The 22,282-nt window shown below is 43.5% G+C and overlaps 2 protein-coding genes across 4 annotated transcripts in view; both read right to left on the bottom strand.

The window, feature by feature from the left end:
• Positions 1-383: 383 nt before the first annotated feature.
• Positions 384-13,901, bottom strand: anxa14 (annexin A14). Of its 3 annotated transcripts, none has more exons than XM_029658027.2 (13): positions 13,796-13,901; positions 11,206-11,245; positions 10,569-10,665; positions 10,344-10,432; positions 10,103-10,216; positions 7,394-7,484; positions 7,128-7,207; positions 4,391-4,429; positions 4,128-4,218; positions 3,932-4,027; positions 3,632-3,687; positions 3,430-3,537; positions 384-894 (listed from the first exon to the last, which is right to left on the bottom strand). In XM_029658027.2, exons 2-13 carry the CDS (start codon positions 11,230-11,232, stop codon positions 835-837), a joined length of 948 nt encoding a protein of 315 aa, XP_029513887.1. In that variant the 5' UTR covers positions 11,233-11,245; positions 13,796-13,901; the 3' UTR covers positions 384-834. The 3 variants fall into 3 exon arrangements, with proteins under 3 accessions (XP_029513887.1, XP_029513888.1, XP_029513889.1); XM_029658028.2 differs by lacking the exon at positions 13,796-13,901 and adding an exon at positions 11,862-11,926; XM_029658029.2 differs by lacking the exon at positions 3,932-4,027.
• A 579-nt stretch (positions 13,902-14,480) lies between these two features.
• Positions 14,481-22,282, bottom strand: part of LOC115128303 (uncharacterized) — a 77,236-nt gene continuing 69,434 nt past the window's right edge. The window contains exons 13-22 of the mRNA XM_029658030.2: positions 21,806-21,966; positions 20,193-20,319; positions 19,953-19,988; positions 19,713-19,825; positions 18,774-18,903; positions 18,230-18,369; positions 18,004-18,127; positions 17,586-17,744; positions 16,918-17,077; positions 14,481-15,584 (exon numbers count right to left, since the gene is read on the bottom strand). Coding sequence (XP_029513890.2) covers positions 15,496-15,584; positions 16,918-17,077; positions 17,586-17,744; positions 18,004-18,127; positions 18,230-18,369; positions 18,774-18,903; positions 19,713-19,825; positions 19,953-19,988; positions 20,193-20,319; positions 21,806-21,966 — 1,239 coding nt within the window. The 3' untranslated portion in view covers positions 14,481-15,495. The remainder of the gene's footprint in view (positions 15,585-16,917; positions 17,078-17,585; positions 17,745-18,003; positions 18,128-18,229; positions 18,370-18,773; positions 18,904-19,712; positions 19,826-19,952; positions 19,989-20,192; positions 20,320-21,805; positions 21,967-22,282) is intronic.

Raw genomic sequence — 22,282 nt, forward strand, 5'->3', positions numbered from 1 at the left:
CCTCGTGGTTCTAAGTGGTGCAACCCCCCTGGCCTGGAGCTTGTATTGCTCAGGCTAAATAGACTGACTGGCTATGAATGAAACCAATGCTAATGAGCAAAGCAAATATGTATCTGAAAGTATGGATTTTTCTCTACTGGAACACCAGTCATTGACGTTTCTTGTTAGAGGTTAAACTTTGCATATGGACATATTAGGAGAGAAGCAAGTTGTTCTTAAACTTGAATTTGTTGTAAACAGTCACCAAAGGGTCAAAATCTTTGCGCAGATATTTGTTGCCGGTTTTAGGAACTTGCCTCCACTGCCCCTTTAGACTTGTTTTTGTCTGTTTGTTTTTTAAATGCACTGGTTAGAAGGAATGAACGTTGTAGAAAATATACTTCATTGTAATCCAATTTTTATTTTCATAAAAGTATGTATGGAAGTACACTTCAAATTAAAGTACACTTGAAGGTGTGACTTTACTGTAACAATAGGCATTATGAGCATTAGCAATAGGACAAAGTTAGATTTTCGTGCAGGAATGAGACATAGAGCAATACAGATGTAGGATCTTAATTTGGGAATGTAATGTTTAAAAAGACTTCTGAAGTTTGTAATTTTCACTTGATTTCAGACTTGATTTTTCCTTAAGAAAATGTATCAACCGCTACAATATTTGGTATTAATTATAATCCACATAACAATTTACATTTCCAGTTGATGCAGGATTGTTTTCCTGCTGTAGCAAACTGGCTCAAATTAAGATCCTACATCTGTCTACTGTAAATACACAAATGTGAATAGTAATGTGTAGGCTGAGCTAATGTGAAATTGTACACAAAACTCATTCCTTTAGTCTTCAGATCGACAGATAGCCAGCAGTGCTTGTAGGTGATCACCTTTGAATTGTTTCTGTTGAAAAATATTGTAACATAAAAAATAAAAAAATGTAATTAATTTTATTGAAAGACTGTGCTGCTTGGTTGAGATACTGTAAATAGGTACTTTCATTGACATGCCTTTCTACTGTATTTGTTACAGGAAATAAATACATAGATTTTGTTTTTCATTCCTCAAACAGGTGTGCAGCTGGCATGCAGATAAGTGTGTGTACATGTGGGAGTCTAAATGTGCATTACATCTGGTGGGTGGGTGCACACAGTGGTGTAGTGGTGCCTGGAGAAGTGGGCATACTCTAATTCTGCCCATAATTTCCTAAATGGCCACTGTGAAGGAAAGGCACCCTGTGTGAGAAACAATATACTTTGTCCTATATTTCTTTCAGGTTTTCACTCTCACAAATTGGATGTTAAGAGACTGGTAGACCATCCTTGCACGGTCATCACTAGTTAACACAGCCACAAAGTCATAATTACTCCATCCTTCTATTTTCAAACTATATATGCCCACATTGGACTTACTTTCTAATTATTCTCATTTCTAATTCTAATGCTTCTCTTTCAAAAACAAGGACATTTCTAAGTGACTCCAAACTTTTGAACGGTAGCGTATATCAGACATGATTTATGGCAACAACATTTCTCTTTGCCATTAACCTGAACATATTTCAGATGGAACTTATTAAAGAAATAAAAATCAGTTCCATATTACATGACACACTTTCCATCTACACTTCACTGCCTGATGATTGCATTACAATCGACTGTGATTTTGTGGAATGATTTATCAGCCTCGTCCTGGAGAACAACTCATGGTCCTCAGAAGGCTCTGATGAACGACCAGGTGCAGCAATTAGTTGAGGAAGACATTAAAGAACACAGAAATACATATATAACAAGAAATGAAGACAAGTATAAATAAACAGAAATGATAAAATATGTTATGAGGAAAACTAAATAAAAAACATAGTTAATATAACCTATAATAAATGACAATGTCTGTTTAGATTTGCTCTGGGATGCAATAGGGATGCTAGGATGTTCTAGCACAGGGCTGTCCATCCCTGTTCCTGGAGAACTACCCTCCTGTAGGTTTTCACTCCAACCCCAGTTGTGACTAACCTGATTCAGCTTCTCAACCAGCTAATTATTAGAATCAGGTCATCTAGATGAGGGATGGAGTGAAAACCTACAGGATGGTAACTCTCCAGGAACAGGGATGGACAGCCCTGCGCTAGAACATCCTAGCATCCCTATTGCATCCCAGAGCAAATCTAAACAGACATTGCGTGATGACGGAGAAGTTTGCGTCAGAAAAGGGAATGCAACTGGGGAGGAAATTGAGCTGAAGCGTCGTTCTTCGGCTGGAGGCACAGCAGCCGTGTGGCTCTGTGCCAAACTGCTACAGTAAGTGAATCTTTTTTAAATTTGAAATCATATTTCTCTCTGATATGAAAGATAAGAGGCATATCAGCATATGTTTAAAAAAACGGTTTGAAAGCAATGATTATTGACGTTTCTAAAAGTAATACACAGCGTCGGGATTTTACAGATGTCGGATCTTAATTGGAGCTAGTTTACTTCAGCAGGAAAATAATCCTGCAGCAACAGGAAATGTGAATTATTATGTGGATTATAATTCATGGTTATTTTTGTAGGGGTCTGAATTTCCAAAATGGTATTTCAAAACCTTAGAAGCCTTTTTAAAACATCAAATGAGTGATCAAATCAAATCAAAAAGTAAGCTCCTACATCTGTAGTTCACATGAAGTCAATAGTGGGTGATGTAAGACGGAGAAGAAGGGTTTGAGAGCTGCATTTGTGTAGGCTACTTTATGCATGATTTCTCTATTGTTCTACATAATATTCTTTTTTGATTGGACCTTTATTTTATCAGGGAGTCATATTGAAACCAAGATCTCTTTCACAGATGAGTCCTGAATTACAGAAAATACACACATCAAAATACAAATACAAAATGCAAGCAGGAAGAAGAAAAAGTGTCCATTAAAAAACGAACCCTTTCATCAGTAATAACATCCTCAATTAGCTTTCTGAAATGCCCTCTAGGCACCAGAACCTCAAATTTAAGAACATTTTAAGATTGTTCCACAAATAAAGTGCAAAAAAACTAAAAGCTGATTTAACTCAGTAGAGACCAAATAGATTTCCAGAGTTAACCATCCCAGAGACCGGGGGTGGTAACTCAGATGTCTAAAGTTTAGTATTGCTGTTAGGTACAGTGGGAAAACACAGCAATGTATTAACCTATGTGACATCAAAGAGGGCCAACCAATGTTCTGGTAGAGAATGCATTGATGAGCACTAAAATTGTCTCCCGTAATATAATATATGATACGGCGTATACCTCTACTACAATACTTTGATTCGCATCAGTGGGGATGAAGACGTGAGTATAGGCAATGCCCATTTTTTTAAAGTGGGTATACCTGCCTGTAGACCCCACTACACCACTGGGTACACATACAGTGTACATATGATTGTATATGTGTGTGTGTGTGTGTCCATGCGTATGTGTGTGCCTGACCTGTAGGGCTGTATAGAGTGAGGTGCCCGTCTTTCTGAGATAAGCCACTCTCACACACAGCAGATCCTCCTCACTGTGGGACACCATCACCCCCTGGACTATGGCTGCCTGGAGGGCACAAACAGAGTTTAACCAACCAAACACCCCCAAAGACAGACAAGACGGACGGACAGACGGACTCATGTGTTCGGAACACGTTTACCTTCATGGTCTCCAGTCTCTGAGCCAGGTAGAGGTTTGGGCTCTGTATGCAACGCACTGTTATCAGAGAGAAAGGTTAGTGATCCTTTGTGTGTGAGTCCCTGCACATATTCACATACCTCTACTGTATGTACAGTGCACTCCGTGCTCTGCTGCTTGTGGGCACGTTTTCACCAGACATCCATTTCATTAGTAATGATGTAAGCATATGATGTAAGATAGATGTACACATGAAACACATGACACACACACACACAGGGATGCACACCCACACACATGCACACACATTCCAGTGTTTTACCCAATGTTTTCAGCCCAAGTCTCACATCTCCACTGAATGCTTTCTCTATTGCTTTATCCACTGTCTCTTGCTTCTCACTCTCCAAATTGACGAACACTGCACGCACAACACAACAGTGTTACATAAAGTTCAATCTAAAAAAGGCCCACACACATGCATACAAAGTAAAACCACACACACACACAAACACACACACCTTTGTTAAGATGTTCAGAGTCTCTGGTAGTCAGAATGGTGATCCATGGTCCAGGATCTGCCTTCGCCTGATTGATAGCTTCAGCGAGAGCCTGCTCAGTCACAAGCACATACGATTAAACACACACACACACACACACACACACACACACACACACACACACACACACACACACACACACACACACACACACACACACACACACACACACACACACACACCACTCAAAAATACTTGCTTCGTGCTTTACACACTGTACGTACCTCTGTGTCTCTTTGCACCATTCCTACTACCTTTTTCTTCTATTGAGTGTGAAGCAGTAGAGGAATAGAGAGGAAGAGAGTGGGATCAAGATCAGTATTTCTAAACATTTTAAATTCTATTATTTACCTAATTTAACCCTTGTGTTGTCTTAACTTCTTATGGCTGCAGGGGCAATATTGAGTAGCTTGGATGAAAGGTGCCCAGAGTAAACGGCCTGCTCCTCAGTCCCAGTTGCTAATACACCGTATATGCATAGTATTATTAGTATTGAATAGAAAACACTCTGACGTTTCTAAAACTGTTTGAATGATGTCTGCGAGTATAACAGAACTCATATGGCAGGCAAAAACCTGAGAAGAAATCCAAACAGGAAGTGGGAAATCTGAGGTTGGTCGATTTTCAACACAGCCCCTATTGAATACACAGTGGGATATGGATAAAGTTGCACTTCCTAGGGCTTCCATTAGATGTCCACCGTCTTTAGAAACTTGAATGAAGCTTATACTGTGTTGTAGAGCCCGGATGGGAGCTCTTTGAGTCAGTGGTCTGGCAGAGAGCCAGTTCCTGGTCACGCGCATTTCACATGATAGCGACCTGCGTTCCATGGCTTCTCTACAGACATAGGAATTCTCCGGTTGGAACTTTATTGAAGATTTAAGATAAAAACATCCTAAAGATTGATTCTATACTTAGTTTGACAAGTTTCTTCGACCTGTAATATAACTTTTCGTCCGACGTTCGTATGGACCTGCACGAGCGTTTGGATTTGTGTACTAAGCGCGCTAACAAAAGTAGCTACTTGGACATAAATAATGGACATTATCGAACAAATCAAGCAATTATTGTGGAACTGCGATTCCTGGGAGTGCATTCTGATGAAGATCGTCAAAAGTAAGGGAATATTTATAATGTGATTTCTGATTTCTGTTGACTCCAACATATGAGATTTCTGTTGTTTTGAATTTGGCGCCCTGCATTTTCACTGGCTGTTGTCATATCTATCCCGTTAACGGGATTGCAGCCCTAAGAAGATTTATGGGTCAAAAATGACCAGCCACTATGTTTAAAAGCAGAGAGAACCCCCTAAATGATATTTTTCAACTTGAAATTTGATTGCTTTTCCGAGAGTGACCCCAACATTAAAAAATGTGAAACATTGCCTTTGTTCATATTTCCATGAAAGCTGTACTCCACCAGGATACAAAGATTGTCTTAGGGCAGTTATAAAATCATTTGCACACCACAAAAACACACAAAAAACAAAACGCACACAACCAGCAGCTCCTGAAGAGGAAGATCACCATGGTTGGCACAGTACTAAAAAACAAACCTGAGCTCCCCCTGCACTCCTTGCAACAAGGGGGAGAGAGGCTTTCTCATCAAAGTTTGCCTTCACCCCTACCACCACTCTAGTATCTTAACGCCCTAAAAAGAAAAAGAATGTGGTCATCCTGGGCACACTGCACTAAACGGCTGAGATCAGTGATTGTGAGAAGAGGAAGCCAGACATCATCCTGGCCTACAACCACAACAAAGGAGGTGTGGACAACCTGGACAAGATGATTGGAACTTACAGCTGAAGGACTGCCCGCTGGCCCCTGGTGGTCATCTTCCATTATATGATTGATGTGTCCTCATGCAATGCCTTCATGATATGGAACAATATCAACCCTACCTGGATGCCTGATAAGTGGAACAAGTGGAGGGTGTTCCTGAAGCAGCTGGGACAGGTACTTATAACCCCACACATTCAAAGAAGGGAGCACCTCCCCCGCAGATCATCCTCTGCAGCGCTTGTGAAAGCTGTTCAGGGGGCTGAATCTTGTCCTTATCCACCTGAGGCTGGGGCAAGCAAGAGGAGGAGATGCCAATTCTGTCTCCCAAAGAAGGGCTGTAAAACAAATACTATGTGCTGCACATGTGAGAAATACGTCTGCAAAGTCCATGCACACACACTTGCATACTGTCCTACATGTGCTAATTAGAGTTGATTGATTAATGTTCTTCACATTTTTGTTTTGTATCTATTATTTTATTCTTATTTGTTGTTGTTGTTTATACACCTTGTGGGTGGGGGCAATGGTTCAAAAATGGGAGTTGAATTCCTCATTGTACAGTATATAAGAATATATCACTATGTTGCCAAAAAAGTTCAAGACTGTTATTGTTTCCCTTCAATAAAATGCATTCAAAACGACTCTCTGCACATTTCTGCTATTTTCTTAGGCTGTACAAGTGCTAGCTCTTGCTAAAAATGTATGTTTACACCTATGCAGTACCTTTAGCAATAATAATAAACCTCTACTTTAGTAAAGAAAACAATTATTAGGTGTGTTGTAATAAAAACAAGTGGTGTCCACTGATTAAATGCCATCTTTCTGCACTGTGAAGAGGTAAAACCCAGGTATTCACAAAGTTTGTGATGAATGGACAGGCTGTTTCTTCATGCAAAATAGATTTGGGGTTTAAAATTCAATTAAGCTGCTTCATTTTAGGGGTTTATTGAAGGCGGGTTAATTTTCTTACCCTTAGGACAAGGGGAGTATACAGAATGATAAGACTACACAAGGGTTAAAATGTCCATGTACAATTTAGTCATTTAGCAGACAATCTTTCAGAGGATCTTCTAATAAGTGTAACATGTTGGTGTCTTATAACAAGGCATATAACAAGGCTTATAACAAGGCTCCAGTGAAGAGGATTTCTGTCCGGGAGAGGAGAGGGACAAAGGTTTACCTTGAGTAAGGCCAGGACGAGTTTGGCAAAGTCCCCACTGGTCTCACCCTTCAGGTCCGTCTCCAGATCCTTATTATACTCTAAACACACACAAGTTATGGGGACATTATTTGGCCTCTGAATACTTTGGTGATGACTTCATTAGAACATATCACAGTAGAACGGTATTGATGGAAGAGCAATTCTGCCATTGCGGTGTTATGAAGGGATTGCAGCGATATAGATAATGGCGTCTTTTGTAATATCCTTGAAGTGTTGTAACTTACGCTCCTTGTAGGTGGAGGTGATGTTGGCAAGCGCCTTGGGTGACCTGGTGCACAGAATCTCTAGCAAACCCTCCTCATCTGTGCCAATGCCCTGGATATAATAAAAATACACTTCCTCATTTCAATTACTGTATGTTGCTCATCTGCACATTTACAGTATGTCTGATCAATGTTCCATGCACCTGCCCTCCCTCAGACTTCACTAGGATGTATGATCAGGATCTTGGACTCATTTCTATTGATGAAGATAAAACTTTTGAAAGTGTGGCATGCCTATCTGTTTAGGAACATGAAAGCGTTTGGCCTGGGTAGTGGGTTTAGATCATTGTCCTCTGGGGCTTCAGATATGGTAAATGTGGGGGGTGGGCTGAGCCGGCCAGTCCCAGTTAGAAGAGGGATTAGACAGGTGTGTCCACTCTCGAGTCAGCTCTACTGTCTAGCTATATAACCACTGCTGTGTAGGCTGAGGGAGAGGCTGTAGGGGATGCCAGTTCCGGGGACAGTAGGTAGGGTTCAGTTAAGTGCTGGCTTATGCTGATGATGTGGCAGTGTTTGCCAAGAGGAAGGGAGATGTGGAAGAGGTTAGCATGGCTTTTCTATTGTTTGAGGTGAACTGGGAGAAGAGGGAAGGGTTGGTTACGGGGAGATGGGCCAGAGCAGGGTGTCCTAGACTTACTTGGGGGCGACAGTGGGCCAGAGCAAGATATCCTAGACTTACTGGGGGCCACAGTGGGGCAGAGCAAGATATCCTAGACTTACTGGGGGGCTACAGTGGGGCAGAGCAAGATATCCCAGACTTACTGGGGGGCTACAGTGGGGTAGAGCAGGATGTCCTAGACTTATTGGGGGGCTACAGTGGGCCAGAGCAGGATGTCCTAGACTTACTGGGTGGCTACAGTGGGGCAAAGCAGGATGCCCTAGACTTACTGGGGGGCTACAGTGGGCCAGAGCAGGATGCCCTAGACTTACTGGGGGGCTACAGTGGGGCAAAGCAGGATGCCCTAGACTTACTGGGTGGCTACAGTGGGGCAGAGCAGGATGTCCTAGACTTACTGGGTGGCTACAGTGGGGCAGAGCAGGATGTCCTAGACTTACTGGGTGGCTACAGTGGGGCAGAGCAGCATGTCCTAGACTTACTGGGTGGCTACAGTGGGCCAGAGCAGGATGTCCTAGACTTACTGGGGGGCTACAGTGGGCCAGAGCAAGATGTCCTAGACTTACTGGGGGGCTGCAGTGGGCCAGTGCAGGATGTCCTAGACTTACTGGGGGGCTACAGTGGGCCAGTGCAGGATGTCCTAGACTTACTGGGGGGCTACAGTGGGCCAGAGCAAGATGTCCTAGACTTACTGGGTGGCTGCAGTGGGCCAGTGCAGGATGTCCTAGACTTACTGGGGGGCTACAGTGGGCCAGTGCAGGATGTCCTAGACTTACTGGGGGGCTACAGTGGGCCAGTGCAGGATGTCCTAGACTTACACGGGGGCTACAGTGGGCCAGAGCAAGATGTCCTAGACTTACTGGGTGGCTACAGTGGGGCAGAGCAGGATGTCCTAGACTTACTGGGTGGCTACAGTGGGGCAGAGCAGGATGTCCTAGACTTACTGGGTGGGTACAGTGGGCCAGAGCAGGATGTCCTAGACTTACTGGTGGGCTAGTGGGCCAGAGCAGGATGTCCTAGACTTATTGGGCGGCTACAGTGGGCCAGAGCAGGATGTCCTAGACTTACTGGGTGGCTACAGTTGGGCAGAGCAGGATGTCCTAGACTTACTGGGGGGCAACAGTGGACCAGAGCAGGATGTCCTTTTTCCCACTGGGGGGCTTCAGTGGGCCAGAGCAGGATGTCCTAGACTTACTGGGTGTTTACAGTGGGGCAGAGCAGGATGTCCTAGACTTACTGGGTGTTTACTGTGGGGCAGAGCAGGATGTCCTAGACTTACTGGGTGTTTACAGTGGGGCAGAGCAGGATGTCCTAGACTTACTGGGGGGCTACAGTGGGCCAGAGCAGGATATCCTAGATTTACTGGTGGGCTTCAGTGGGCCAGAGCAGGATGTCCTAGACTTATTGCGGGGCAACATTGGGCCAGAGCAGGATGTCCTAGACTTACTGGGTGGCTACAGTGGACCAGAGCAGGATGTCCTAGACTTACTGGGGGGCTACAGTGGGGCAGAGCAGGATGTCCTAGACTTATTGCGGGGCAACATTGGGCCAGAGCAGGATGTCCTAGATCTACTGGTGGGCTTCAGTGGGCCAGAGCAGGATGTCCTAGACTTACTGGGGGGCTACAATGGGCCAGAGCAGGATGTCCTAGACTTACTGGGGGGCTACAATGGGCCAGACCAGGATGTCCTAGATTTATTGGGGCAGTTAAAAATGGCAGTGTTGAAGACCAGAAAGTATGTGATGCAGTGGCTGGGATGTAAGGATCACAGAGCTCGGCTGACACTGGATAATGCTTACTGTGGTGAGCCATCTGGGGGACCTTGTAGAGGTGTGGGGTTCTATGTACAGTGGACGACGAGGAGTGGCTTGGTTTGAACTGTTTATTACTGTTACAATGTAGTAAAGAGTGTACAAAAGTTATGTAAATTATTGGACCAATAAAGGTATTTGTTTTATTTAAAAAGTCTCTCTCTCTCTCTCTCTCTCTCTCTCTCTCTATCCCTCCCTTCCACCCTCTTTCTCCTGTCTCCATCTGTCCCACCATCCCTCACCTCCATGGATTGTCTCAGACGATAGGCCTCAAACTGCAGTGGGGTCATCAGCAAGGCCAACAGCAAATTCTCCAACTCCCCAGACAGGGCCTTCTTCAGCCCAGAGGACAGCTCCTGGTTCAGGGGGACAACACATAGTCAGTGTGTCTGAACTATGGTCAGTTTGGAATTTTTAGCTGTAATGGCTGAGGTTAGGATTTGAAGTGGGTAACCTTGTCCCAGTATTGTAGTTACTAGTTACCTTCTCGGTGATGGTTTTGAAGATCTGAGCGATGATTTGTCTTTGAGCATTGCTGCGGTTGGTCAGGATTTTTATCAGAGTAGGTGCATCTGTAATCAGACCGGAAAGGAGATTTTAAAAAATAAATAAATAATGCAAATCATTTTTAATACCCAAGGGAACAAAACGAGCCTTGAAGCCCATATACTTTATAATCATTATGAGTTATGATGACTGAGGCTGTACCTTTCTGTTGCAGAGCAGTCTGAATGTTCAGAGCATCTTTCTTAGCATGGAAGTTAAGGAAGGGCCTTACAGTACCCAAGGTACCCCAGGACATCTCCTAGGAGAGGACCAGCGAAAGAATGAGTGAGAGAGGAAGGGCAAGGCCAATGGAGGAGGATAGAGGGCGACGATAGGGGAAATAGACAGACAGAGGGGTAGGGTAAGGCAGAGAAACGGCATTGGAAAGGGGACAAAATGGAAGAGGGTGAAGAAAATGGTTAAGTGGAAGGACAAGGAGACAGATGAGAGGGTGGGAGGGGGGGGGGGGTGAGAAAGGGGAGTGAGAAAGGGGAGTGAGAGAGAGCTCAGCAAAACAGTGACAAGATGAGGACTGTGAGGGAGAGAGAGGGGAGTGAAACCGGCAAATGTGCATTTTGCCTGGGCGGGCATTATCCTGAAGGTTTCACACGCTTCCATTTCACAATGGAGGATTGTAAGAATTCTAAACGTACACTCGTCAACCATCGTGCAGGAAAAAGAGGCGGTAGGACAGGTAAGGCGAATGAAAAAGTGACGAAACTAAGATGCAGAGATGTCGACAGATAAAGAAGAGATGAAAGATGGATAGACAAAGGGGACAGAGATTCCTAACACTCACGTAGGATGGCAAGTACTCCATGTCCATGTCTGAATTTCACCTACGAAAGAGGAAATGAGAGAGACCATGTGATACAACCACACCACTGTTTCATGCATGAATGAAGACATGTGAGGAATGAGGGAACGTGTCATTGCTGAAAACTCAGATTTGATCACCGAAGCAGTCATGAGCCATCAGAAGTCAAATGAAATGCATTTGTTAAAATATTGATAAATACATTTGAATGCAATGATAGCCTTTATAGAAGTGTGTTTTACACAATCACCACCTGTAATTAAGGTTTATTAAGTCTAAAATGCTTTATAGTGTAGAAGGCACTATAAATGCATTAAATATGCCTTATATACAGGTGGTTCATAGAAAGTGTAACCAATGTCCTCTTTCTTATTTCTTGGCTTTTCTTTATATATATTTGTATTTGTTATACTATTTTGATATTGTTTACTGCACTGTTTGATAGAGCTTGCATTTCACTATACTTGTGTAAGTGGCAATAAAACTTGAACTTAGCCCACATCATAAAAGTCTGAAATTCATAAAGGATGCCAGCCCAAAAAACAGAAACCACTCTAAAGTCACTCACATTTTTGTAATTTGGCAATATGGTCACTAATATACACACTCAGATAAATAATAATAGTACTAGTTCCTACCTGTGACAAAGACAACCAGTAGTCAGAACGAAAGGTGAGCAAGTAGCTAAACTGCCCTTACAACAACAAAACTGCCCTTACTGCACCCGCCTCCTTCTCTTCCACTCAAATTCCTCTTGCAAAAATCCTATTTTTGAACCAATGAGAGCTCAGGACCCACACGCAGGTCATTGCCATTGGTCCGTCAGATATCTATGGCAACTCGCGTAGATAACTAGGAAATGTCTAACATTCCTAGCTGAGGAGACATCTGGGCTATCTGGTTAAGGCCAAGAGACCCTTGAACATCTGCTGATGTCAAAAGGGCTTTATAAATGTACATTTTTACATTTACATTTAAGTCATTTAGCAGACGCTCTTATCCAGAGCGACTTACAAATTGGTGCGTTCACCTTAAGACATCCAGTGGAACAGCCACTTTACAATAGTGCATCTAAATCTTTTAAGGGGGGGGGGGGTGAGAAGGATTACTTTATCCTATCCTAGGTATTCCTGAAAGAGGTGGGGTTTCAGGTGTCTCCGGAAGGTGGTGATTGACTCCGCTGTCCTGGCGTCGTGAGGGAGTTTGTTCCACCATTGGGGGCCAGAGCAGCGAACAGTTTTGACTGGGCTGCGCGGGAACTGTACTTCCTCAGTGGTAGGGAGGCGAGCAGGCCAGAGGTGGATGAATACATATGACTTGACATAGTTGACCATAAAAATGATAACTAATAACGGTCCATAATAGTAATAGGAGGGCTGGTTTGTTTTCATGTACATATGGTATCTTTAAGCAGGGAATACTTTGATTGGGGTAAAGGAAGATGTCATGAATGGCATTATGAACAGCTGAGTTTAATCGAAGAATCTACAAGATAAGCCACAAGATAACTAAACTCACCATTCAACATACCAAACCAGCTCACAATCTAGGAGTCTATTCCAGCGTTTCCCAAACTCCATCCTCGGGACCCACAGATGACCCAAGCTTGATGATGAGTTGACTATGTGAATCAGCTGTGTAGTGCCAGAGCTAAAACCAAAATGTGCACCAAGTATGGGAAACCCTGACCTATTCAATCAGATCTGTTATTCGGGTGTCCGGGGTAAGTTCCTTCTTGCAAAGGTAAACGCCGCCTTCGAACGCTTATGAGGGTGAGGTTTTGTGCAGGGCAAGGAAGTTTTCCTCAACCTTTACCACAGAAACGAATTGTCCGGTTTTGACTGAATCGAATCAAAGACTTTCCTTTGTGAGAGAATTGTAAAGAAGAAAGAACATGTATCAAATTCTGACGACAATCCAGGTAAACCAAAGGCCAAATACATTTCAGGTGAATTCAGGACAAAACTAAAACAGAAAACATCTGATTTGACCCTTCTGTCCAATATGTTTATTAACTTAACTTGTAGCGCCTGAATCTTGGCGTTGCCTCTTAACTTAAACAAGAGGGACTGAAACCTTCATGTTTAGAATGGATAGAGTCCAACAAAGAAGCCATGCAACACCCAGGACATGTGAAACCCCCTAAGATCAGATATCCATTCAACAGCTCTGACCTTGTTTCTCCCGTTTAACATTACAGAGAGCGAGAGAGACAACATTCTACTTCTCTCTGTGTTTCCACGTGACTCAGTCAAAGATTATTGGACTTGAAATGAGAGAGGGAGACAGAGGGAGAGAGCGACACAGAGGGGATGGTGCGTTGGCGGCGGCTCCAAAGTAAAGCGACGCATATTTACAGCCACATGAAACAAGCTGGTGATTTACAATGACATTTACATATTATTTCTGATACATACATTGACACATAATTACGGATACATACATTTACACATTATTACTGATACATACATTTACACATTATTACTGATAAGTACATTTACACATTATTACTGATAAGTACATTTACTAGACAAAGAGGCAGCTGGGTTTCCATTACAAATACAATGCTTACCTGGTTTGGTGAGGAACTTGGAAAGTTCCACTCTCTCTTCCTTACTGTGTCCACCTTGTGCCTAGGATATTGTCTGTACTCTGTTCCTGGAGCAGAGTGAAATGAGATATGTGGGTTTTGCTGTGTGTGTTCACTGTCAACAATGGGACGTTTCGGTGTGTATCGGTTGGACGGATATGATGCACGATTGTTCCACTTTAGCTTGCCGGATATAAAAGTCACCATTTTAAAATGTATCCAGTATCATTATGTCTTACCTCCATTGCCATTTAGTTCATTGTACTGTATGTATAAATGCAGGCTTGAGATGTGCCAATCTGTGAAGGATTTGACTACGAATAAATCCAATGCATTTAACCTGGATCTACAAGTATGCACTTATGCATAGTATGTTCTGTACAGAGTAGGGTCACATACTATACTATCAGTTGACTTGTCTCGCTCTTAACAGTCCTGTATCTTGTACACACATCACCATGGTATTCAGGACAGCTTGCTCAGTGTTTCTAGATTATGTCTGTGTGGATCCTGATAGCCAATCTAGATGACGGTCAGACAGTGTACCACTGCTCACCCCTCACCGTTCTGTATTATAATAACATGTGAAAGCACTGGATGACACAGAATACACGACAGCATCTATAATTGAAGATCTACGAAAGAACAAGACACATTTCAGATGAACAACACTTCAACAACTGATATGTTTTATTTCATATTTAAACTTGATATTTTAAAAACACGTTTATTTCCATTCACATATTTTTGGTATAAAAGAATGCACAGAGAAGCAAGGCATTTGGTGTTATATAACAAATAGAGCAACCTGTATGTTGACAGTGAATGGCAATGTATGATTAATATCTATGCAAATACAGACGTAATACCATAGTGGAATAGAAACACCAACTTGATGAACATACTTGTAGCATTAGAGAAGAACTGCATAAAAGCCCACAGGGTCATTATACTGCATCATACATTGTTATATGTATTGTGTATGTATTATACTGCATCACGAATACACTTCCCATCCAATGTTTTCCCAAAACGTAGTACACTGCATAGTCAAAAAAAATAAAAAATAAAAATCTTAAGTCAATTCAGAAAATAATGTGCATAGATGTGGCTTCCTTTATGAATCCATCTTTAATATACTGCATATAGCCACAGATAATGTACCATTTAGTAGATGTAACTTGGACCTTCCCAATAATCATTGGTGAGTTCAAGTGAATGGTTAAGTCCACTACTGTGTGTGGGTAAGCCGGGTCATACCATCCAAGTCAAGGAAGAATCTGATAGGGTTGAATGTCTGTAAATAGAATAATCCAAATATACATATTTAAGGAGTAGGAGGGGGGGGAAGCATTATCCTTCCCATCCTCTCCAGTTGATTCAAAAGGCGCTGGTTGTTTATTGTCGAGTCGTTCGTATGCTGCGGCCCTCGCGTCGAGGCAAAAAATGATCATTCTCGTGGGATTTTTCACGGAATGAAAGAAAATCCCTTTAACTACAATGAAGACGTTCTCAGATCATCTTGAAGTTGCCTGGTGATGACAAGGATAAAGTATGTGGTGCTTCCTAATGTCCATCTCCACAGACTGAGGAGCAGGAGTTCTGAGGGCTTGGTGATATTGCAATGTATTATATTGGAGGAGCGGGTGAAGGGTGTGGGTTGAAGGAAGGTTACTGGAAGGTTATAGCAGCTCCAACTCCCATTGTTGGCAAGGCCTCTCCTCACTCTCTGGTAAAATCACCACATGGTCTCTGTCGTACTGCTTGCCACCTGAGAGATACAATTATATCATTCATTTATAGCATGCTTATCAATAAGTGATGTGATTATTTCTTGAATCAATGCCTATTTAATACATCTATATCTTATCAGTAGCCTTTACTTCCTATATATGTGCCCATCACATCCCATAAATACGGGGGCAGCAATGTTCCCTCTAAGCTGCCGTCCACTTCCCCCAGAAGAAAGGCCAGGCCGTGGCAGAGACGCAAGAGATTGAACTTCACTGAGTTCACGCGATATAAATCAATGTTTTTTTCCCGTGATTGAATCAACATTATATCAGTCCCTTTTCAATGCAACAAGAGTAGAATTCTATTGGCGTGGGGAGCCCACGAGCAGTCTTTCAATCACCTGCAAGTGAATGTGCAGTTCAGATCAGTGCGCGTGTACATTTGTTGATATTCTACGCTAGCTAGCGAGTTATTAGCCCAGTTATATACACTGAACAAACAAACAAAAAATCTGCCAATTGCACGCTCCCTCAAAACTTGAGACATCTGTGGCATTGTGTTGTGTGACAACACTGCACCAGGTGCACCTGTGTAATGATCATGCTGTTTAATCAGCTGCTTGATATCCCACAACTCTCAGGTGGATGGATTATCTTGGCAAAGTAGAAATGCTCACTAACCACGGATGTAAACAAATTTGTTCACAATATTTGAGAGAAATAAGCTGTTGAGCTTTTGGAAAAATTCTGGTATCTTTCATTTCAGCTCATGAAACCAAAACTTTATATGTTGCATTTATATTTTTGTTCAGTGCATTCAGGGAAGTATTCAGACCCCTTGACTATTTCCACATTTTGTTATGTTACAGCCTTATTCTAAAATGGATTAAATCGTTTTTGTTTCCTCATGGTCTGAGAGGCCTTTAGGTGCCTTTTGGCAAACTCCAAGCAGGCTGTCATGTGCCTTTTCCTGCGGACTGGCTTCTGTCTGGCCACTCTACCATAAAAGCCTGATTGGTGGAGTGCTGCAGAGATGGGAGAACCTTTCAGAAGGACAACCATCTCCACACCGGAACTCTGGAGCTCTGTCAGAGTGACCATCAGGTTCTTGGTCACCTTCCTGACTAAGGCCCTCCTCCCCGGTTTGCACAGTTTGGCTGGGCAGGCCAGCCCTAGGAAGAGTTTTGGTGGTTCCAAACCTCTTCCATTTAAGAATGATGGAGGCCACTGTGTTCTTGCAGACATGTATTTATTTTGGCTTATATGGCTATGCCCCATAGGATGACAATGTCCCCATTGCCATTGCATGAAAGCACAAATCATGTGTGTAGTTCCTATCATTTCCCTCCTAAGATGACAGTAGTGTCTCACCCTTGATGTCCAACACCATACCAGGGAAGGTAAGGCTGGGGATGGTGCCTCTCATCTGGGCTGACCAGGTCTGGACAGGCTGCCGGGCCTCTGACCACAGCACCACCTTCGCCCCCGCCTCCACATTCCCCATCACCTGCAGGCTCATAGTAGGAGCCAACTAGAGAAAGACGGACATAAGAGAATGTAGAACTCTGGTCAACTCTCTTTGTTTTCAGTAGAAAGACACAATAAGCTTCCATATTTATTTGGATTACTATATGACTAGCAGATTGATCAACAGTCAATGTATATGTGAATCTATGACCAGGGGTGGGAAACTCCGGTCCTCAAGGGCTACAGTGTATGCCAGTGTTCATCTTTGCCTTTTTAATCAGAGACGAATGTCTACCTGGACAAACAGGTGTGAGCCCTCTATGGTCAATCAATCAATAATTGTGATTGATAAATGTATCAATCAAGTGCCAGGATGGTATCAAATCACATTTATTTGTGTTTTTTAAACAGCAAAAATGCAGCTCTTCAGAACTGTAATCCGGGAAGCCATGGGGTTGCGCGAGGGAGTCCCAGGGGTTCCTCAGTAAAGGTGAAAGAAAATGATCATAAGAATAAAGAACATTTGAAAAAAAAAAAAAAGTTCAGGTACTTTATTCCTTGCAAAGCAATACCTTGTTCTTGATGAGGCCCTCTTGGTAGAACCAGATGTCGCTCATGCCCTCCACCTGCTCGATCACCACCACGCGTCCCGACTTCATTTCCTCTACGCCGCCCTGGATGGACAGGAAGTGACCTCGCTCCTTGCTCTTGATGCGGAAGAAGCGCCGCTTCTGCAGGGAATGGAAACAGTCACATGTCAAAGCAAATAGAAGTGGTGTAAGGGATCCATAACTTTGTATAAGAAAGCATGAGATTTTATGATGTCTTATTATAAGGCTTATAATAAATTAGGTCCCTATGTAGAAAATGTTCAACTGACTCACAATGGCAGTGATTTAGTCATGATCACTATTCTAAGCAAAACAATTTTTTGTCTTACAGTGTATATTATAACCAGAATGAAGTAAATAAGTAGAGTGGGATACGAACCTGTAGTACTGGGTACATTGAGCCAATGGTGAGAAGCTGACTGAACTTGGGCCAGTTGGTGATTTCAATGGGTTCTAATAGGAACTGGCGCCCCCTGTAGTTACTGTGCTCACACAGCACCCAGCTGCAAAGAGCGCAAGTGAGGTATAGGGTGAGAGAGTTAAACAAGATCACAGAATGTCAACACTCAGAATAACACACACACACGCACACGCGCAACACTCACCAGCCTCGGTTGACTCTGACAGAGAGCAGATGGTTGTTGTAGCCTTCCTCCAGCATATTGACCACCTCTGTGTCCACTGTGATCTCCCTGCCCTCCAAACACTCCAGACCAAACAGAGAGATGGAGGGCACTGAGAATACCTGGAGAAACAAGGGGATTAAGATATAAAGTGTTAAGATAGACTTTATTAGTCCACACGGGATGTCTTCGGCTCCCCCCCAACCCCTCCGATATACACCTACATTAGGTTGAATAGCCTGGAGCAGTGTTACAGTGGGTCAGGCTATGGGGTTGAGAGGAGTAATGGTATGGGGAAGAGGAGGGGGAGAGAGAAGGCTGGGAACATTAAGCCAAACATACCGAAATACTATGATGAACAAATTGATTCATTAAGTGATTGAAAATAAAATGGTGAGAGAGACAGACAGACAAAGTGAAATGTGATGGTGAGAGACAGACAGACAAAGTGAAATGTGATGGTGAGAGGGAGGTGAAAAGGCCAGTCTATATACGAGTGGGACGAGTATATGAGGATTGGTCTTACCAGTGGGACAGTCTTCAGCGAGCGTATGACACAGTTCGGAGGACAGCCCATGCTGGTGAAGTTGGGGTAGTCTCCTTCTGACAGGATGTACAGGTTCCCTGAATACTCACGGCCCTCGTACACCACCCAACTGGGACACAGAGGTGCACACAAAACCCATTTAAAACCCATTTACTAACCCCACATGCTCATCAGTACAGTTATGATAATGTGCTGGCTCATCTCTAGGCCCTTCATCACTCCATACCATCCTCTACATCTCCTCTAAGCCTGTGTATCCTTCCATCGCTCCTAATTCTCCATTTGTCCCTCTCAGACCTTTGTCAACTATACTTGGTGTGTGTGTGTCTGCATGCCTGCATGTGTTGGTTCTGTCCCACCTTCCTCCCACCAGCTTACTTGGCGATAAACTTGTCAGAGTAATAATTCCGTGATGGCTCATCTCTTATAAGTCCTCCATCCCACTGTTTCTCAACTCTGATCATCGAGTACCCCCAAGAGTACACATTTTTGTTGTGGCAGCCGACGAAGCACACCGGATTCTACTTGTCAACTACTCATCAAGCCCATGACAAGATGAATGAGGCGTTTATCCGGGGCAACAACAACAAGATGAATCTCCACACTCCCCATTGGAGAACTCTTTAGTTCTAGGTGGAACCCTTTTTGGTTCCAGGTAGAACTCTTTTGGGATCCATGTATAACCCTCTGTGGAAAGGGTTCTTTATGGAACCCAAAAGGATTCTACCTGGAACCAAAAGGAGATCCTCAAAGAGTTCTCCTATGGGGACAACCGAATAACCATTTTTGGTTCTAGATAGCACCTTTAATTCTAAGAGTGCACTAAGCCTGTGTAACCTCCTAAATTCTCCTTCATGCTTTCCTCTCTTTGGCTACTGCCAGAATGTTAGCTCTGTGTGTGTGTTGGTCTCGTCCCACCTTCCTCCCACCACTCTGAAGGACTTGGCGATGAGCTTGTCAGAGAGGGACTCCTGGTTCTTGTCACACAGATGGCATTCACCCTGGAAATCTGGCTCCGTGTACAGCATCACCTGAGGAGGACAGAGACAGCGAAGGAAGAAAGAGTTAAACCATCGGTCACATTTACCGTAGACATAGTTCAAGTGAAAAGAGATTGCGTGACTGCAGAAGGATATACGATTGCACAAGATGTCTCACCTCTCTTCTGACGTTGCCCTGGTTTTCACTCGGAGCCTGAAACAGACACACGACAACTGAGTGCACGGAGTAAACATCAAAATGTCAAAGATTCTTTTCATATTCCCCTCAGGCTGACAAAGCGATCAAAACATTGCAACATTGAAGGAGCAGCGGGTGTTCTCTCTGTTCATTTTCCTGTCTGTTTCCGTCTCTCCACTGTCAGCTCCGGTAGAAAAGAGTCTCCAGGCTCCTACTCACCTGTAGGATGGGCTGGACAGAGCAGATGCGGTTGTCTGAAGAGCCCCAGTCAGCAGAGTTACTGTAGAAACCTTTCTCCAGGATATACTGGTCACCAGAGAAGTCCACGTGGGAGTAGGCGATCCATCTGAAGGAGAGAACAACGGAGTCAAACCTCCACTAATACTCTGACATCCTCCAATCACTGTTGAAGGGACCTTGTGTTTAATTTATTATGCCTATAATGTAATAAAAATTCCAGGTATTATCAAATATGATCATATTCTTCTTAACTTATCAACCAGGATCAAGTTATTACCGGAGCCATATCTATATTGGCTCTAGTGATGATCATATTCTTAGTAACTTATCAGCCAGGATCAAGTTATTACCGGAGCCATATCTATATTGGCTCTAGTGATGATCATATTCTTAGTAACTTATCAGCCAGGATCAAGTTATTACCGGAGCCATATCTATATTGGCTCTAGTGATGATCATATTCTTAGTAACTTATCAGCCAGGATCAAGTTATTACCGGAGCCATATCTATATTGGCTCTAGTGATGATCATATTCTTATTAACCTCTGACACACAAGCATTATATCCGTCATTACTATGCTATTACTATATAAAGCAGGGGTGAAAGTAAGGCGGTACGATCCGGTAGAACTTCCCGGCAAAACACGTAGCGGGGGTACGCTGTACCGGCTAAACATAAGCCTAGATCATAATAATAAAAAGAAAACGACAAGAAAACTGCGCGATCCAAAATGCGATGTGGTCGACGAGAGCGCGGACTATTTGCCACGGCAGAGATGAGCTAATGACACGGAGACGCGCGTGGACTTATTACATCCTGGCCTAATGACAGTCACCAGTGTCATTGCCCGTTGTGCTGTTTTGTGTACCAGGATGTCTCTTTACATTCACCACTGGTTGGAGGCTGGAAATATGATGCCAGTGGAAGAAGGTGTATCATAGTTAAAGAAGCCCTTTGACGTGATTGTTTGACAAATCAGATGAGACATCATGACTGGCTGTGTTCACGCCACAATAAAAAGGTGATACATTCTAAAAGTTAAAGGACAAATCTTTAGGACTAGAACCCACAGAGATCCCATTGAATTAATAGAGGTTCTATATGGAATTCTAATGATTAGGCCCATAAGAAAATACAGGAGGTCCAATACCGGGAATAAATGTATTATACGTTCACCCTTGTATATAACAATAGACTATACCCCGTGAGACTATACCCCGTGAGACTATACCCCGTGAGACTATAACCCGTGAGACTATACCCCGTGAGACTATACCCCGTGAGACTATACCCCGTAGGCTATACCCCGTGAGACTATAACCCGTGAGACTATAACCCGTGAGACTATACCCCGTGAGACGATTCCCCCTAGAGACTATACCCTGTGAGACTATACCCCGTGAGACTATACCCCGTGAGACTATACCCAGTGAGACTATACCCAGTGAGACTATACCCAGTGAGACTATACCCCGTGAGACTATACCCCGTGAGACTATGCCCCGTGAGACTATGCCCCGTGAGACTATGCCCCGTGAGACTATACCCCGTGAGACTATAACGCTGCTCGTCACAAGCGTGTGTACTTACGCTCCACTGAGGACCTGTATGGAGCGCGTGGTGGTGTGGTAACCAAACAGCTCCACGTCAGGAATGGCCTTGGTCACCTCAAAGGTGTTCTCCTGCTCCACCACCTCCTCCTCCTCCTCGTCTGGCTGCTCATACATCACCAGCATGGGCTCCGTCAGGTCCTACAAGGGGACAGAGGGGTCAGAGGTCACATGCTGTGGCTCCAGGTAGGAGTTGTCTTTAGGCACAGTTGTCTCTAGGACCAGCTACATCCTGAACTTAACCAGCAGGGAAGGAATAGCTACAGTAAGCGCGCTGGCGCCCACAGACACAGTGAGGTCTTGATGTGGTGTGTTCCACTGTCCTTCTAGATGCCATCTGTTGTTCCGTTTCTGGTCAAAAGTATTTCACACTGATTAGTTCAATGGAACTACATTTGTTTTTGAGTGAATGGCCACACTGCTCTATGGCAACAGGGGACAAGTTAATTCTAGATAT

Source organism: Oncorhynchus nerka, linkage group LG4 (assembly GCF_034236695.1).
Source record: "Oncorhynchus nerka isolate Pitt River linkage group LG4, Oner_Uvic_2.0, whole genome shotgun sequence".
In the NCBI taxonomy this organism is placed as follows: domain Eukaryota; kingdom Metazoa; phylum Chordata; class Actinopteri; order Salmoniformes; family Salmonidae; genus Oncorhynchus; species Oncorhynchus nerka.

Bases quoted from the DNA above. Each gene is read 5' to 3' on its own strand.
- anxa14 (XM_029658027.2), bottom strand. From the start codon at position 11,232: ATGGACATGGAGTACTTGCCATCCTAC. The intron at 10,433-10,568 runs GTACAGCCTCAG...GTCTGATTACAG, and splicing joins GACTGCTCTGCAACAGAAAG to ATGCACCTACTCTGATAAAA. The intron at 7,208-7,393 runs GTAAGTTACAAC...GTGTGTGTTTAG, and splicing joins CACCTCCACCTACAAGGAGC to AGTATAATAAGGATCTGGAG.